Here is a 19,930-nt window from a genome sequence, read left to right on the forward strand (position 1 = left end):
TGGGCATTCAATACACACCTGGCATATAGTAGGTGCTCTCTAAATATTTGTTGTGAAATGAATGTGGTGATTATAAGAGTTAGCAAAATTTCTGAATATCTATTTTTCGTCTCAGCCAAAAATGATTACTACTCGAGGCTAATCAATTTTTAGGTACAGTGTTTAGAGGCTAAATAAATCTGTAATAAAAATGCATGTAAGGGTTTCCCTGGTGGCGCAGTGGTGGAGAATCTGCCTTTTGGGCTTCCCTGGTGGCGCAGTGGTTGAGGGTCCGCCTGCCGATGTGGGGCACACGGGTTCGTGCCCCGGTCCGGGAGGATCCCACATGCCGCGGAGCGGCTGGGCCCGTGAGCCATGGCCACTGGGCCTGCGCGTCCGGAGCCTGTGCTCCGCAACAAGATAGGCCACGATAGTGAGGGGCCCGCGCACCGCAAAAACAAAAAACAAAAACAAAAACAACAAAAACAAAAAAGAGAATCTGCCTGCTAATGCAGGGGACATGGGTTCGAGCCCTGGTCTGGGAGGATCCCACATGCCGCGGAGCAACTAGGCCCGTGAGCCACAACTACTGAGCCTGCGCGTCCGGAGCCTGTGCTCCGCAATGGGAGAGGCCACAACAGTGAGAGCCTCTACCGTTGCGGTGAGAGTGCGGCCTGCGTACCGCAAAAAAAAAAAAAAAAAAAAAATGCATGTAATAACCATTACACATTCTGGGCGCAGTGTTCGTAATTGGGGAAGAAGTTCAGCCTAAGTACAGGCATATGTCTTCTTTTTAACTAAAGTTGTCCCTCTGAAGGGCTGACAGTGACTGTAAAAATCAGTTTGTCCTTTGCTGCGCTTCTCTTCCTTTAATTTGACTTCAAATCATTCCAATTAGGTAGTAAAAGGGATCGCTAAGCAAAATGGAAAGAGCAAAAAAAAAAAAGTAACGGCGAATACGGCTTGGTATGTCCTTCGCGGCACCCCGTAGTTCTCGGCAGACGTAAGGGCGGTGCGCGCGCTTTTGAAAGCCGGGCGGGTTCCCATCGCAACGACAGTTGCCGAGGGCTTGTGTTGGCAGGTGGGAAGTTCAGGCGGTCGCGGCGTGTTGTCGGGGGCCAATCGGGACCAATTTTCAAGACAGCTTTGGCTTGGACGTCTCGTCCCACCGCGCGGCTCCGGTAAGGGGAGCTTTTGCGGGTCCTTTCCGCGCGTGGGCCTGGCGGGGGGTTGACCCACCCCGAGCCTAGGCCTCTGCGTTTGCTTTCCTGACAGCTGGGGGGCCTGGAAGGCAGGTGGAAGACGTTGGGAATTTGGCGTTGAACGGGGAATTATCTTAGGAATCATTTTAGCGACCCGAGTGCGCATCTGCATCATGGGGTTAGGTGGGGATTTCAAGAAAGAAATTGCCCTTTTCTCGAATCAGAGCTTAACAGTTGTACTTAGTATGGAAGCTCCGTACGAGAAGGCGGTGGTTAGACAGATATGGGAAGCCCTGCTCTAGCAAGCTGTCACTGTTTTACAAAGGGATACCGTGAGCCCCGGAGCGGGTGGAAGAAGGATTTTAACAGCCTGTGTCTGTAAGCTCCTGGGTCCGGGGATAAACAGTGGGCGTCTTTACCTCCGGGTATCCTACTGAGGGTGTCAGGTGTAAAGGACCTTAGAAATAATGTGATCAGAACTTTCCCGTTCTTTTTCATTCTACTTTTTTCGTCTATTTTGTTTCTCTTTTCTCAGTTATCTTTACTTTTTCTCCCATTCTTTATTTTCCCCCCTCCTTTTTCTGCTGCCTAGCTACACTTTAGCTTTGCCAGTAGTATCCAGTATTTGTTTGGTCCTAGGGTCCAAAAGTTACTGACCTCTGATCCAGTAGACCTGTTGATTAGCTTGTTGTCCACTTTTTAGTATTGCTTCTCAAACAGTACTTGACTTTTTAAAAATACCCTAGGTATTCGACAAACTATGAAATTCTGCCAAGAGTCATATTACTCCTATTTCTAACGTATCATCATCTAAAATGTTTACAATTTTATGCTTCCTAAGAACTTTTTGAAATAGATTAGTACGGTAATTTAGCAGTTTATATATATATAATGTGTACATACAATATATACAGAATCTGAAACAGAGTTAGGGCCAGTGGCCGGAAGCCACTTATCAGTAGAGTAAGGCCTAAACTGTGTAGTAGTGAAAAAAGTTGCCTCAGACATCTGTGGAATGTATAGGATATATTTAGGTGCAAGTAGGTTGGGACTGAGTCCTAGAGTGTCCTAGAATGTAATGAAATGTTAAAAGGCTTCTGTTTAAACTTAGGTTTTTAAAATTTTTTTTTAATTATTTATTTTATTTTTGGCTGCGTTGGGTCTTCATTCCTGCGTGCAGGCTGTCTCTGGTTGCAGCGAGCGGGGGCTACTCTTTGTTGCAGTGCGCGGGCTTCTCATTGCGGTGGCTTCTCGTTGCGGAGCACGGGCTCTAGGCGCACAGGTTTCAGTAGTTGTGGCTCGCGGGCTCTAGAGCGCAGGCTCAGTCGTTGTGGCTCACGAGCTTAGTTGCCCTGCGGCATGTGGGATCTCCCCAGACCGGGGCTCGAACCTGTGTCCCCTGCATTGGCAGGCGGATTCTTAACCACTGCACCACCAGGGAAGTCCAACTTAGGTGTTTTTAATTGAAGGGAGGTTTTATTTTTAACACTCGTGCTGCTTCTAACTATTATTATCGACTCGGGTCCTTGAACTCTTTTATCAATAGAAATTGATAAGAGGCCAGATAAGGAATTCAGACAAGGCTTTATTGGGACTCATGCTGTAGCATGAGGGAGCAAAAACAAGTAACAGGTGCCCCTGCTCGCTCCCTGAGGAGGGTGGGCTGGTTCCTTAAATAGGGTGAGCTTGGGGGCGGATGGGTGGGTGGGGCAAGAGGCGTGGCTTAGGTGGTGTGCCCACCCCCCTTGGCGGTGCTGTGTGCAGGGATCACGCACAGTACCCTGCTTTTGCTCTTGGCACTTTAGAAGTGGCAGTTGGTTGGTGGCCTTTTGGTATCATATTGGTCATAATTGCCCCAGGTGCAAGTGCAAGCACTCCGGTAAAAGATCCGAGGTCCCAGTCTATCTCAATATCAAATCTGCCTTATGCTGAGCGGGGCAAGGCAGTGAGACATAGAAGGCAGTAAGATTTCCAGGACACCATTCTTGCCGGGCTTATTTGCATCCTGCTTTTCTGGCCCTTCTCAGGCTACTTTGTTTGTTTTTCATTTCTCAAGTTGAGATTCCTCAGAGCTCTCAGTTTTCTATCTATACGTACTTCCTAGGTGATTTTATCCAGTCTCTTGGCTTTAATACCATATACATGCTGATATCCCACAAATACACATCTTCAGCTTGGAACAGTTTGCTTTATAGTAAATCTAATATGGAATGTAGCTTTTTTTAAAAAGAAAAATGAATTTAAATTTTTTAATAAAAAGGATTTTTTAAAGAAATATGTTACAGAAGAAATAAAAAGCTTGGATTAACTTGCTTGTGTATGCAGTATGTACACTTTATTTTCAAAAACAATTTAAAAATAATTATTAAGATACAATTCACATATCATAAAATTCATTCTTTGAAAGTGTACAATTCAGTGGTTTTTGGAACAGAATTGAATATATTAAACCACTACCTAATTTTAGAACATTTTTGTCACCCCAAAAAAGAAAGCACACATCCACTAGCAGTCACTCCACATTCTCTCTTCCCCTCAGCCCATAGCAACTACTAATTTATCTTCTGTCTATGGAGTTGCCTTTTCTGGACATTTTGTATAAAAGCAATCATATATGTGGCCTCTTGTGTCTGGCTTCTTTCACTTAGCATAATGTTTTCAAGTTTCTTTCGTGTTGTAGTTTATATTAGTACTACAGTCCTTTTTATGACTGAATAATATTCCATATTAGACTATGTACTCTGTTGAATAATATTCTATTGTGTGTATTGTATGCCACATTTTGTTTATCCATTCATCATCTGATAGCTATTTCTGTTTCCTCTTTCTGGCTATTGTGAATAATGCTGCTTACATAGCCAATCTCTTAAAAGGATATAAAAGACCTGTTCATAACTACCCCCAGGAAGTGTGGGAGGGTACTAGGTGATTTTTTTTTAACCGTGTGCATATTATTATTTTTTAACTAAAACAAAAGACCCACTATCAGTAATAGCATGACCTTGGGTATGTAATTGTACTTCTCTGGGTTTCAGTTTTCTAATTGTAAATAAAATCAGACTAAATATTTGTGATGGTCTTTTTCAGTTCTCAAATTTTATGTAAATGAGTGATAGTATTACAGGAATTTTTTCTTCATGAATGAAAGATGTATTCTTTATAACTAAAGTGTAACTTTCTCTTTATTTTCATCATAGGACCTTGAGTGATTATTACAATGGAAGAAACCAATAATTTCAAGACACCAAGCAGATTATCTGAAAAAAAGAAATCTGGTAAGATATAAACCTTTCTTCTTTGTTATTGCTATCAGAAATATCTTTGTATTATTATAGTTTGATCCTTTAATTATTATCTATCACACATGAACAATTTTAGCATAAGTCATCTTTATAATGTTGATCTTAAGAAATAAGACTTCTTTTATAGGCCAGAGTTTGGTCATCTATGAGTTAATTTTATTGACATTCTAACAGATTTGTAGGTTCTCCCTGGTGAAGAACCAACTTAACTTGGACCATTAAGGAACTACTTTACCTTTCCACCTCTCACACACAGAAAGGTATTTTCCAAGGCAATTCAATGGACAAAGGGTAATCTTTTCAATAAATAAAACCAATTGGATATCCATATGCAAATCAACCCTTAGCTCACATCATATGCAAAAATGGCCAAAATTATAAAATATCTAGAAGATAACATAGGAGAAAATGTTTTGTGCTCTTAGTATATAGATTTTTGTATATTGACTTTGTGTCCTGCAACCATACTAAACTCACTTATTCTATTAGCTTTTTTGTAGATTGCTTGGGATATTGTACATAGGTGGTAATGTAGATGAATAAAGACAGTTTTACTTTTTTTTCCCCGTCTGTGTTACTTTATTTCTCTTTTCTTTCCTTACGGCACTGGCTCCAGTATATATTTGAATAAAGAGGTATGAGAAGACATACTTGCCTTGTTCCTAATGAAGTATTTATGTTAGATGTAGGTTTTTCCAAGATGCCCTTAGTCAGGTTGAGGAATTTTCCTTTTATTCCTGGTTATTATCATGAATGGGTATTGAACTTTGTCAAGTGCTTTTTCAGTATCTGTTAAGATAAAGTTTTCCTTTTTAAACTGTTCATGTGGTAAATTATGTTAATTTTAAAATCTCAAACCAACCTTTCATTCCTGGGGTAAAGCCAATACATTGGCCATAATGTATTGCTTGATTCAATTTGCTAATATTTTCTATGTTCATGAGAGATATTGACTGTATGGAGTGTCTGTCTAGTTTTGGTATCAGGGTATTTTGTATTTATAAAGTAAGATGGGAAGTGTTTCCTTCTTTTTCTTGAAGAGTATTTGTAGAAATGACAGTATTTCTTAACTGGTAGAATTTACCAGGAAAACCATGTGGGCCTGGAGTTTTTAGTTTAAAATATTAGAAAAATTTTAACTGTGACTTCACAGTTAATAGATGTAGGGCTATACAGGTTATCTATTTCTTCCTATGTAAGCCCTGTTAGTGTTTTTTCAAGGAGTTTGTCTGTTCTGAGTTGTCAAAGTTACTGGCATAAAGTTATTTGTGATATACTCTTATTGCCCTTCTAATGTTGGTAGGATTTGTAGTGCTATCGCTTTTTTCATTTCTGGTACTGGTATTTTATATTTTCTTTCTTTCTTTCTTGATCAGACTGACTAGAGGTTTATCTATCTTGGTGGATGCTTCATGCACTTGAAAAGATATTTTCTGCTGTTGTTGGGTGCAGTGTTCCATAAGTGTCAGTTAGGTCAAGCCGGTTGACTTGTTTATGTTGTTTTGTTCAAATCTTCTGTATCCTTACTGATTTTTCTGTTTACTTATTCTATTACTGAGAGAGGAGTGTCTCCAGCTACAATTGTGGATGTGTCTTTTTTCCAGTCCTATCAGTTGTTGCTTTACGTATTTTGAAACTTGTTATTAGGTACCATATACGTTTAGGATGGTTATTGTTGTACCCTGTTCATAGTCCACTTTATGTGGTATCAATAGAGCCACCCAGTTTTATTTTGTTTAGTGTTTTGATGGTATATGTTTTCCAACCTTTTACTTTTAACATATTTATATCTTTATATTTAAAGTGAATTTATTATAGACAGCATGTAGTTATGTGTTGTTTTGTTTTTATCCATTCTGACAACTTCTGTCTTTAATTGGAATGTTTAGGCACTAGCGACATGTGGCAATTTAAATTTAGGTTCAAATGAAATAAAATTAAATTACAAATTTAGTTCCTCAGTTTTGCTAGCCACATTTCAAGTGCTCAGTAACCACATGTGACTAGTGGCTCCCTTCCTGGACAACACAGATATAGAACATTTTCATCAAGACAGAAAGTTCTATTGGACAACACTGTTCAGACCATTTACACTTAATGTAATTCTGTATGGTTGGATTTAAACCTACTGTTTTGCTCTTGTCTCATAGCTCACTGATGATTTCTTTATTTTTTTCCTAATCTTTTTCGCAGTGCTTCATTTTTGGTAGTTTCTGTTGCTTCGTCTTAAAATTTAGTTACTTTTCCTTCTGCTTCTCTAAGGTGGTGTTCTTATTCATTGTATTTTTCATTCCTTGAAGTTCCGTTTGGATCTTTTTTTACATCTTTTTCTTTCCTTGTTATGCTCACATTTTCCTTTACATTATTGAGCATATTTTGGAGATTATATCTTAAGGTTCTTATCTGCTAATTCTACATGACTGCCATTTTGTGGTATGTTTCTGTTGGTTTATTTTTCTCCTGAGATGGGCCATGGTTTCTTGCTTCTTTCATGCCTGGTAATATTTTATGGCTGCTGGACATTTAATATTGTTGAGTGCTAGATTTTGTTATTCCTTTGAAGGGTGTGTGGTTTTGTTATGGTCCAGTTAGGTCACCTGCACATTAGCTTGTTTCTTTTGAGGCTTGCTTGTAAGCTTTGTTCTAAACTTTTTCCATGGGCTAAAATGTAGCTGTACCACTAAGAGTGACTCTTTAGAGGACTTCACTCAATACTGTGAGAATTACCATGCTCTGGCTGATGGTAATTGAACTATTCCTAGACCTGTATAATCTCTGGTAATTGTTTAACCTATTGCGTGCGTTTGGTGCTTTCCTCAGCTTTGGGGGGTTCTGTCCATTCTATGTGCAGGTAAGTACTTAGCCAAACGCTCAAAGAGAGACCTCTTTTAAGATCTCTGGAGCTTTTTCTCCCACTTTTTGGCTCCCTCTTTAGTGCTCTATTCCACAAATTCTAGCTACTTAAATCTTGTTGACCTCTAATCTCCATCTCCTCAATTTGACAAGGCCTCTGCTGTGTCTCTTTGCACTGCAGCCTGGAAACTACCTTTAAGCAGTAAGTTAGGTCAATGATAGGACTCACCTCATTTGTTTCTCTTCTCTCAGAGTTTACAGTCCTGCTCTGCCAGTTGTCAAGTATCTGGAAACCATTATATCTTGTCAAACTTTCTAGTTGTTCATGGCAAGATAGCAATTCTGGGAGCAGTTAATTGTTCATTAGCAAAAGTAGGACTCCTCTATCTCATCTTTTTTAATGACTGTATAATACTCTGTAATATAGATATACTATAATTATGACTCTAGTGATGAATACTTAGGCTTTTTTGTCTTTTTGCAACCACAAAAGCACATACCGATATTCACATGTATATGCATGCATATATGATAGTAAATAGTTTAGGCTCTGTGGGCCACATAGGAACCCTATTGTTATATTCTTCTTTTTTTTATGATTTTTGCCTGAATCAGTCATTACTATGATGGCTGAAAAATGATATTAAAAAGTTTATTTTGTTGTCCTCAAAATCTGCTGAACTCTGGATCCAGACTAAGTCAGTAGGGCTGCGTGGTGCCTTACATCTGTTGTTGCTTCCTGAAGTCCTGTTTACCGTCTCTGAAAGGCTCAGCTTCTGGAGAAGCTGGAGGTGTGTTTAGAAGGATATGTTCCCAGGAAGAGAGAGAGATTTGGAGTCCAGACTGATGACAATCAAGTACACTGAATCTGTCTCTATGTTTCCCCTGTTCTGGCTCCAGAGAAATAAGACAGTCACTAGTGAGATTGGTGCCATTCTGTGTAGTTACTTTCTATACTTCGAATTTTCTTAACTCAGAGATCTTGTCCCTGGTTTTGTCTTTGTTCTAAGGCCTCCTCAATTTCTCGTTTTTTCTGGACATGGAATCTAGATCTTCGATTTTGAAACCAGAATTGAACTCTTGACTCTAGAACCCTGGTTTCTTTAGCAAGTTGCTCTCTGGAATCAATCCCATGATAACGGTGGTCCATAAATGCCTTGATGAGGGTGTGTAATTGAGAGGAGTGTAGCTGATATGACACTGTCTGTCTTTTCTACTTTGAATCTTCTTTCAGGGTGATCTTGGCTTGATTCTAAGTCCTACTCAGGTTCTGATCTTTTCTGGAATCAGTTCCTAGCTCTTCGATTCTGAAACCAAATCTGTATTCTAGACTCTTCAGTGTTATTAAAGGCAAGTCTTCGTTTGGTAGCATAACCTGGGTAAGTTTTTTGGTTGAAAGCATTGATGAGGCTTTTCAGTTGATCTTCTGTAAATTTGGTGCAGCTGTGTCTACACTTCGTTGCCATGGTGCTGTTTGGAGAGTTGTCTTGGGCCATGTTGGAAGAGAGTCGTGAAGTCTAAGGATTTGACCAAGAGACCTTCTTTATCTATTTTTTAACAAGGCTTTCAAAATGTAAAAATCGATTCTTAGCTTGTGGGCCATACAAAAACAGGCCATTTACTGACCCCTGCTTTAGTGTTACTGTCAGATCGAGCTCTAAAAGTAGACTTGGTCAAAGGGTATCCATTTAAAATTAGGATAGATAGTGTCAAATTGCTTTCCAAGACTTTGCCAGTTAATACTCTTTAAGAATAATATATTGAGAATGGTAGGATGCATCTGTAGACGTCTTTTCAAATACTAATTTTATCTTTTATTTCTCTTTCTGACGTTTAGCATTGTGTTTAACTCCATGCATAAATATTCCTGCCTCTCCGTTTATGCAGAAGCTTGGCTTTGGTACTGGGGTAAATGTCTACCTCATGAAAAGGTGAGTATAAGATTTCAGATGAGTGTTTTTACATGGAACCATAGTTCCACTGTACTTGGAGACAAAAAGGAATATGAAAATTCAAATATTTAGATTTGGGGTATGTTCATAACTTTGCCGGAGCTCTGCCTGGTATACTTTTCTCCTAGCTTCCTCCTGATGGATTATTAAAGAAGTAATTTACCTTGTAATTTTTCCTTGGCTTGTTTAAGAAGGGAAGAGGACAGAGGAGAGGGGTTCCTGTGTGTTACCAGTGTTGGGGGATATCAGTGATTATTAATCCCTTCTGTCTGGAGAGTTGCCTTCTCAAGATATTCTCTTCTAAAGAAGCAAAAGTTTTTTTATTTCTTATGTCATCATTGTTAAGTAAGAAGGACAAATATGTGATTTTAAAGTAGGAAAATCGTATTAAAAGAAAAATGAAATAGAATAGGGGCTAATAGCTAATAATATTACACATGACAACAAACACATTTTATTAAAAGTTGTTTGTTTTTTCATTACTCTGTACCTATTTTCATGTTTATTAAGTGGCAAACAATTAAGCCATTTTGTATTGCTTAATGTGTTCTCGGAATCAGCCTGACTAGTCCAACCCAGCAGGTCATTAGCTTCTCTAGGTTTATATTGTTTCCAAATAGAAATACTGTAATAAAAAGCTAATGAATTGAGAATAGCATAGCAGTTATATATAAGTGGGTATTCTTGAAGCATTTTTGCAATTTAAACACCCCCTTTGTGTGTTTGTATGCTATAAGTTTTGTAAACTTTCATTTTTTAATGTCTAAAACGCTTGTCTAAGTTATTTTGAAAGAAAAAATTTCTCACAGGTTCATGGCTATTCTTATTTTTCTCCCTTTTAAAAAATATTTTTAAAAAGTGAAGTGTGTTGTTAACAAAGTTATACTGTATGTGACTTAATTAGGAAGCTTCAGGTGACTGATTGAAAACAGCAGTTCCTGCCTGAGCCTCCCAGTCTTCAGGGTGGCGCTGTTAGCTTGGGATGTTCCTTTACCGGTAGCCTAGAGATTTCCTTTGCTTCTCTGGTGAACTGGATCCTCTGTTTTTCTGTATCTCATGTCTTAGTATTTCTTGGTTTACATCTCATTTTGGTTGAGGACATTTGGTAGCGCCCCATGAAAAGATGCACAGAAGATACATTTTTGAGAATTTGCATTTCTAAAAACGTTCTCATTTTACCCTCATACTTGAATGGCCTTTTTTGTTTTTCTGGGTTATAATTCTCATTCAGAAGTACTTTTCCTCCAGAATTTTGAGGACATTGTTCAGGTGTTGCTGTTGAGAATTCTGAAGCCCTTCTGACTACTGATTCTTTTTATGTATCTGTTCTATGTTATCTGTTCCTCCCACTGTAATTTCACAATGACATGCATGGATGTGGGCCTCTTGGAAACTGAAAATCCCTGTTCTTAAATTTTTGAGAAATTATTTTTTAAAATTACTTTGCTGATCATTTTACCCTTTTTTTTAAGTTAATTAATTAATTAATTGATTAATGGCTGCGTTGGGTCTTCATTGCTGCGTGCAGGCTTTCTCTAGTTGCGGCGAGCGGGGGCCTCTTATTGCGGTGGCTTCTCGTTGTGGACCATGGGCTCTAGGCACACGGGCTTCAGTAGTTGTGGCACGTGGGCTCAGTATGTGGTACGCAGGCTCTAGAGCGCAGGCTCAGTAGTTGTGGCTCACAGGCTCTAAAGCGCAGGCTCAGTAGTTGTGGCCATGGGCTCAGTTGCTCCACAGCATGTGGGATCTTCCCAGACCAGGGCTTGAACCCGCATCTCCTGCACCGGCAGGCAGATTCTTAACCACTGCGCCACTAGAGAAGTCCCATCACCCCTGTTTTTCTGTTCTCTGTCTTGGAACTCCTATTATGGATGTTGGATTTACTCGACTGATCTCTAATCTACCTTTATTTTATTTATTTTTTTGGTCTGTTTTTCTATTTTCTTTCTCTTTTTGTTCTGTTTTCTGGGAGATTTCCCCAACTTCATCTTCTGATACTTCCGTTGAGTTTTTCACTTTTGTCTGTCTTGTTTTTAATTAATTAGCTGAAAGTTTTCCTGTTTAAGATGGCATCTTTAGTCTTGTGGGGATGCTAGACATGTTGTATATCTTGATCTGGGTGTTGATAACACAGGTATATACACGGGTGAAAACTCACTGAGCATTTAGGGTGCATTCGGTCGTGAAATACTCTGTTCCTGTATGGTTCACAGGTTCTCAACTACGTCAGTCAACCTTAGGCTAAAGACCCTCTGCTTTTTCCCCTTTCAAAGCCAGTCTTCCATCTTCAGAAGCTGGGGGATAGAGGATGGGCAGCTGCCTGCTGATACAGAATCGAGGATCGTATCTAGGAATGCACCTGCTTTTAAAACAACTTTCAAGAAGTTCATTGGGCCTGTTAAAGTCAGTTACTTTCAACTGCTTTTCAAGCTTCCATGGGCTCAGCTTGTTGCTGTTGTCTCCTCTTCATTATTTCCATCCTTGTCATTCGGTGTATGTCTTAAAGTATTCATTTGTTTTTATTTTAGAGGTGCCTGAGAGGGATCAAAATTATATGTGTATGTTCAGGCTATCATTTCAATTCAGAAGTCTACATTTTTTACTGTCAAATTTGCATTGCTAGATAAAACCTAACATAGCTATGATGTATTATTATTTTTTAGTAAATGGATAGATTCATTTTACTATTTGTTTAGAATATTTGCATCTCTGATATAAGTAAAATTAGCTTGTGATTTTTCCTTTTCCTTTCCTTTTTCCTTGTGATTTTCCTTGTCCCTGTTTGATTTTTTTATTAAGGTTATCTTAAACTCATAGTCCTTTTTCATTCTATTCCCTGGAACAGTTTGTATGGGATTGAATAATGTGTTCCTTTAAAACTTAGTAAACTCACCTATAAAATTATCTAGGTTTTGTGTTTCTTGAGGGAAAATTTTAAACTCTTGATTACATTTTTTCTTTTATCAGTTTTCTTAGATTTTTAAAATAAATCTGTCCATTTTGTCTTTTAAATATATTGGCCTTAAAAGTTTTAGTATTTATTCACATATATTTTTTAATCTCTGCTGAATATGTCCCCATTTTTGTTTGCAATATTATTTGTGTCTCCTTTTGTTTTTTTCTTTGTGCAGTCTCAACAGAAATTTGCCTGTTTTATTAGTATTTTAGTGAACCAACTTTTAACTTGGCAAAATTTTATTCAGATTTTGTAAATACATTCTTGTCATTCTGTAGGTTAGGATATGTTATGGAAAAGGTGAAGATGGACTTGCTCACTGAATTCTAAATAATCGAGAGCTATGGGGTACCCCTTGAAACTTGAAAAATATATTTTTCATATTAAAATGAGATGGAAGAGGTATCCCCAAATGCTATTGTTATCTAAAACTGGAGGTTTAAGAATAATTTAGATAGACTTATGCATGATAGATATATATGAATTTAGAAATCTAGTGATCCTTTGAATACATGTTTTTTGATTTTAAACAGAGGTCCTGCAATCATAGAGCTGTGCTCATGAGGTAGTACAGAGCTAAATGGGCTCTTGGTTCAATCTGTTGTTTTACCTTATGGTTGAACTTTTAATCTTTAACTTTTGAGGCTCTTTGACTAGCTTTTGTGCCCGTATGCTGCATACATTTTGTCCTTTGTAATTTGCCATACTCATAAACGCCTACCTTACCAGGTGAACAAACCTTTCCCTGACTTCGTTTTACCTGTTTGTTTATTTAGACCTCGAAACATTTATACCTTAAATATTCTTCAAACAGCTGAATCTTCCTAGAAAATAGAAATTTACATTTTTTCTTATTTTTATGTTTATTATTATCTCCCTAAACACATGTATATGGTGAGAGGTATATAAGATGAATTGCTAAGTCTGTTAGAGGCACAATATTTGTTGGTGAAGAACATTCTGTTATTCTTTGCATGGTTATATATGAGCCAAATGTATATCTTCTTTAGATTGTTTCTTAGATATTTAGTTTTTATTACTTTAACATTCTGTAACTCATATTTGGTACATATAGTTAAGTGCTTTTTGAGTAGTTGGTAGTTTGACATGCTTGAATGAAAAAATTAGAAAATACTGTAGTAATTTTGAAGTTTAAAATTTATAACATTTCATCTTTTTCCTTTTAGTTTTCTCTTTTTAACCCTTCCCTTCCAGTAATAGATATCAGACTTCTCTTGTAATCAATAGATTTATCAGATATAAGTACCCAATTAAAGAGGATGTATAACGGAAGTGTTGATAGTCTAAAATATTTTAACTATTTTTTTTAAAAAAACAACAAATTATTATTAAGTCCTTTTCAAAACTTGGAAGTTCTTATTAGTCATTTGGAATGTATTATGGTTATTAATCTTTCTGTACATTTTTGATTAATTTTTTTTTAAGATCTCCAAGAGGTTTGTCTCATTCTCCTTGGGCTGTGAAAAAGATTAATCCTAGATGTAATGATGATTATCAGAGTATGTATCAAAAGAGACTAACTGATGAAGCTAAGATTTTGAAAAGCCTTAATCATCCAAACATTATAGGTAAGTTTAGATTTATTTGGTAACAGTATCTGGTATAGTATTCTGTTTATCCAGAAATGGTTTATATAATATCTTAACTGGTTTCACTAATAAAAATGAAGAGGGTAGTGATGGAGTTTGGCAAGAATCAAATTAATATGAACATTCTAAAATAAAAATTAGTGGGAATTCCCTGGCGGTCCAGTGGTTAGGACCCTGTGCTTCCACTGCAGGGGGCACCGGTTCAGTCCCTGGTCGGGGAACTAAAATCCTGCAAGCCGTGTGGCTTGGCCAAAAAAAAAAAAAAAAAATTAGTATATGTTCTTAGATGCTTAAGTAGATATTTAAAACTTCATGGGAGTACATATAGTCATTTATGGTGCTGGTACTATGGAGAATTCAGGAATGTAATATATTCATTTACATAATTTCCTTATTTTAATTGTTAATGTAAGTAGGGCTGGTGAAACCATTATATTTAGGAAGGCATTGAGTATTAAAAAATATCTCAATTTGTGATACTATTGGCAAACACTGAAGGCATTTTAAATTAGATCTACTGAATGAGTTTTGTAAGTAATAGCTATTTCATTTTATATTTGACAGTGTTAATCCAGATCTGTATTCAGTCACATTACTGTAAAAAACTTAAATACTGTCGTTCTTCCCTATTCCAGTAACAAAATGTCGTGTTTTCTTTAAGGTTACCGTGCCTTCACTAAAGCTAGCGATGGTAGTCTATGTCTTGCTATGGAATACGGAGGTGAAAAGTCTCTGAATGACTTAATAGAAGAACGAAATAGAGATAGCCGAGATCCTTTTCCAGCAGCCATAATTTTAAAAGTTGCTTTGAATATGGCAAGAGGGTTAAAGGTAACTATGCTATTTTATATATATATATATTTTAAAGATTTATTTATTATCTATTTATTTTTGGCTGCGTCAGGTCTTAGTTGTGGCACACGAGATCTTTGTTGAGGCATGCGGGATCTTTCATTGCAGCGGCTGGCCTTCTCTCTAGTTGTGGCATGTGGGTTTTCTCTTCTCTAGTTGTGGCCTGTGGGCTCCAGGGCACGTGGGCTCTGTAGGTTGTGGCATGCGGGCTTTCTAGTTGAGGCGTGAGCTCAGTAGTTGTGGCGTGCTGACCTAGTTGCCCCGCAGCATGTGAGATCTTAGTTCCCTGACCAGGGATTGAACCTGCGTCCCCTGCATTGTAAGGTGGATTCTTCACCACTGGATGACCAGGGGAATCCCATGCTATTATATTTCAAATTACTTTTGTGGGACCTGAAGAAACTAAATTATTTATTTATTATTTAAAATGTTGTGTTTAATTTCTGCTGTACATCAGAGTGACTCAGTTATACTTATATATTCCTTTTCATTATGGTTTATCATAGGATATTGAATATAGTTCCCTGTGCTATACCGTAGAACCTTGTTATTTATCCATCCTATATATAATAGTTTGCATCTGCTAATCCCAAACTCCCAATCCTTCCCTCCCCTACCCAGCCTCCCCCTTGGCAACCACAAGTCTGCTGTCTATATTTGTGAGTCGTGTCTACTTTGTAAATAAGTTCATTTGTGTAATATTTTAGATTCCACATATAAGTGATAATCATATGGTATTTGTCTTTCTCTTTCTGACTTACCTAGTATGATAATCTCTAGGTCCATCCATGTTGCTACAAATGGCATTATTTCATTCTTTTTAATGGCTGAGTAATATTCCTGTGTGTGTGTGTGTGTGTGTGTGTGTGTGTGTGTGTGTGTGTGTATACACATCATCTTTATCCATTCATCTGTCGATGAACAGATACTAATATACCTAATTACAAGGTGGAATTTTTTTTCCCAAAGAGGGAGTTGCTTTAAGTTAAAGTCTTTATAGAATCTCTCACACTGAAGAGTGCACTGTTTATTTATTTTGATCAGCAAAGTATTGTTAGAGGCCGTCACACCTTCACACAGCCTTAAATAACCCGTCAGGAAGTTTTCCTTATAGAGATTGCGTGTTAGATTTAGTTAAATGGACTAATATATTTTAAACAAATTTAGTCATCATTCCTGGGGGTGTACTCTAACCCTCTGTTGCTATAAACAAGCCTTTCAAAGATTTTTTTGTGGGATACTAAGTTTTGGACATGGTGAATGTACATCTATAGGTCAAGTGAAAAAAGTGCTCTCAATGTTATGCAAACAAATTATTGTGCCTTTGAGTAGACATACTGTAAGAAATAAGTAAGAGATAAAAAGAATTCTGTATCCTAAATAACTTAAGTAATTATGGCTCCAGAAAATTGTTGGATGACTCAGAAAACAGATTATGTAATGATACTGATGTCAGAGTTGCATGTTAAGAATTCAAATAAAGTTGTTTCATGAAATGTGAAACTGGAAAAAGGCAATATTTCTAAATATATATTTTAATATGTGTATAGAAAAACTGATTTTAAATAGGTAGGATGAACTAAATTAATAATTTGAATTATTTAATAAATTATTTTAAATGTGTATAATGGAATAAATAAATTACATTATAAATATATTTGAGCATATTCAATTTATGGTCAGCAACATTTAAATTAAGCACAGTAAGTGATCCAAGTTAAATACCAAGAATTGTTTCTGCATCAGTTTCAGGCCCAGCTCACAGTAGATGCCCAAATGCTGATGAATGAAAAAATAACAGTTTTGCAGGACGTTTTTGATTATGGATGAATATCATCACTTGTCAATTCTAAGAAAGAGTTAATGTGTAAAACAAAATATAGTCTTAGATTACGTTACTCCTTCATCTTCTGCTTGTGAATTATTTGTAGCATTATCTCAACAATTTGTTTGAGGAAACCCTGTGCCATTGTGAAGATTACAAAATTATTTCTAAAAATTACTAGCCTCAAGTAAATTGTAGTATATTTTGAAATCTGCAGTAGCATCTTTGATGTAAAAGTATGTGAGGTGGGTTTGAAAATTAAAAGTTAGCTTATCTATAAATAGACATCTGTTTCCAAAGAATCTTTCAGATTTCTGGTCAGTATAGCAGACCAAGACAGCTTGGGATGGTCCCTTCTCTAGCTTCGAATAATTTGAAATGATGGACAGATATAAGCCTGTAGGTTAGGACGGGCATTCAAGTTATTTTTGTTTGAGAGTTATCATATTTTTTTAATTAGTTTGTATTTTTTGCTCAGATGTGTTAAATTTTCCACTATTTTAGTATTTGCACCAAGACAAGAAACTGCTTCATGGAGATATAAAGTCTTCAAATGTTGTTATTAAAGGTGATTTTGAAACAATTAAAATCTGTGATGTAGGAGTCTCTCTACCATTGGATGAAAATATGACCGGTAAGTAGAATTCTAGTTTTTTTAAAATAAATTTATTTATTTATTTTTATTTTTGGCTGTGTTGGGTCTTTGTTGCTGCATGTGGGCTTTCTCTAGTTGCGGCGAGCAGGGGCTACTCTTCGTTGTGGTGTGCAGGCTTCTCATTGCGATAGCTTCTCTTGTTGCGGAGCACAGGCTCTAGGTGCGGGGGCTTCAGTAGTTGTGGTGCAGGGGCTCTGTTGCTCTGCGGCATGTGGGATCTTCCTGGAGCAGGGTTCGAACCCATGTCCCCTGCGTTGGCAGGCAGATTCCTAACCACTGTGCCACCAGGGAAGTACCAAGAATTCTGATTTTTAAAATTGCTTTTATACAGTATTTAAATTTCTAATTTTTACATATTTAAAAAGGTAATAAGTTCACATTCTTCAAAAATCAAAAACTATGAATAAAAAGTGTACAATAAAAAAAATCCCTTCTTTTATGTCTCTCTTCTACTCAGCCTCTAGCCCCCTTTCTTGCCACACACACAATATAAATTATTGGTTTCTCACTAGTATATATTTTAATTGAAGATGTGGGGAGCTATTTCTAACCTGGATTGGGATTTTTAAGTGGTAAAAGATCTGGGAATAGAAAACAAAATTTTTATAAGGTTTTGTAAAGGAATTCATTTAGCATCAGCATAGTGACAAGATTTGGGAAACTACTAGAAGAAACTGGAGTGGGAGTAGGAAAGAAAAGTGCTAATTAAGGCCTGTCTTCTGCTTTTTGCCCCTTGGCCCACCGCACCTCATTCTCTCTTTATTGTGAATACTGACCATTCTCTTCTCAGGGAATTTAAGATATGTTCTTTCTTTTTTTTTTAATACCTTCTTTGAATATTGTTTTCCATTATGGTTTATCATAGGATATTGAATATAGTTCCCTGTGCTATACAGGAGGACCTTGTTGTTTATCCATCCTCTATATAAAAGCTTACATCTGCTAAACCCAACCTCCCACTCCATCCCTCCCCCAGGCCCCTCCCCCTTGGCAACCACTAGTCTGTTCTCTATGTCCATGATTCTGTTTCATAGATAGGTTCATTTGTCTCATTTTAGATTCCACATATAAGTGATATCATATGATATTTGTCTTTCTCTTTCTGACTTACTTCACGTAGTATGATAATCTCTAGTTGCATCCATGTTGCTGCAAATGACATTATTTCATTCTTTTTCATGACTGAGTAGTATTCCATTGTATATATGTACCACATCTTCTTTATCTATTCATCTGTTGATGGACATTTAGGTTGTTTCCATGTCTTGGCTATTGTGAATAGTGCTGCTGTGAACATAGGGGTGCATGTATCTTTTTGAATTATAGTTTTGTCTGGATATTTGCCCAGAAGTGGGATTACTGGATCCTAATGGTAATTCTATTTTTAGTTTTCTGAGGAACCACCATACTGTTTTCCACAGTGGCTGCACCAACTTACATTCCCACCAACAGTGTAGGAGGATTCCATTTTCTCCACACCCTTTCCAGCATTTATTTGTACACTTTTTAATGATGGCCATTCTGACCAGCATGAAGTGGTACCTCATTGCAGTTTTGATTTGCATTTCTCTAATAATTACTGATGTTGAGCATCTTTTCATGTATCTATTGGCCATCTGTATTTCTTCTTTGGAGTAATGTCTATTTAGGTCTTCTGCCCATTTTTCTATTGAGTTGTTTGTTTTATTGTTGTTGAGTTGTATGAGCTGTTTGTATATTTTGGAAACTAATCCCTTGTCATTCACATTGTTTGCAAATATTTTCTCCCATTCTGTAGGTTGTCTTTTTGTTTTGTTTATGGTTTCCTTTGCTGTACAAAAGCTTGTAAGTTTGATTAGGTCCCATTTATTTATTATTATTATTATTTTATTATTATTTTTTGCGGTACGCAGGCCTCTCACTGTTGTGGCCTCTCCTGTTGTGGAGCACAGGCTCCAGACGCGCAGGCTTAGCGGCCATGGCTCATGGGCCCAGCTGCTCCGCGGCATGTGGGATCTTCCTGGACCGGGACACGGACCCGTGTCCCCTGCATCGGCAGGCAGACTCTCAACCACTGCGCCACCAGGGAAGCCCCGGTCCCAATTTATTTTTGTTTTTATTTCTGTTGCCTTGGGAGACTGACCTAAGAAAACATTGGTGCGATTTATGTCATAGAATGTCTTGCCTATGATCTCTTCTAGGAGTTTTATGGTGTCTTGTCTTATGTTTAAGTCTTTAAGTCATTTTGAGTTTATATTTGTGAATGGTGAGTGGGTGTGACAGGGTGCAGCTGTACAGCTTCCCCAGTACCACTTGCTGAAGAGACTGTAGGGAATCTAAGATATGTTCTTGTTGAGAAACAAAAACAAAAAAGCAAAAGCCTTAAAGAGAAAGCCTCTGCTTTCAACATATTATTTAATAAATAATATTTAAATTTACCTCTTTATATAAATATAAGGTAGAGGGAAGGCTAATGATACTGTTTCGAACTTATGTACATCTTAATTTCTAGTTAAAGTCTACAAGTTGAATTGAAGGGAAAAGCCAAGATAAATAGATTGACTTTATAATGATGTCTGTAATCATTAATAAAGATAGAACTGGCATGAACCCTTAGGCTAAATAACTGGTACAAGGTTGAAACTTCAGCAAATAAAAGGAGAAATTGTCAAAAAGAATAAAAGTAAGATTTTTTAGCATAATTTTCTCAATCCTTAATAGATCTAATAGACAAAACTAAGATGTAAAATATCTGAGTAAATAAT

General features: G+C 37.1%; 1 protein-coding gene across 1 annotated transcript in view; it reads left to right on the plus strand.

The window, feature by feature from the left end:
- The first annotated feature begins 633 nt into the window (after window positions 1-633).
- PBK (PDZ binding kinase) overlaps window positions 634-19,930 on the plus strand; it is a 28,456-nt gene continuing 9,159 nt past the window's right edge. Inside the window, exons 1-6 of the mRNA XM_079926602.1 lie at window positions 634-1,160; window positions 4,379-4,456; window positions 9,174-9,267; window positions 13,691-13,833; window positions 14,516-14,685; window positions 17,036-17,165. Of these exons, the coding sequence (XP_079782728.1) occupies window positions 4,399-4,456; window positions 9,174-9,267; window positions 13,691-13,833; window positions 14,516-14,685; window positions 17,036-17,165 (595 nt within the window). The 5' untranslated portion in view covers window positions 634-1,160; window positions 4,379-4,398. The remainder of the gene's footprint in view (window positions 1,161-4,378; window positions 4,457-9,173; window positions 9,268-13,690; window positions 13,834-14,515; window positions 14,686-17,035; window positions 17,166-19,930) is intronic.

Source organism: Stenella coeruleoalba (genome assembly GCF_951394435.1).
Source record: "Stenella coeruleoalba genome assembly, chromosome: 7".
Lineage (NCBI taxonomy): Eukaryota > Metazoa > Chordata > Mammalia > Artiodactyla > Delphinidae > Stenella > Stenella coeruleoalba.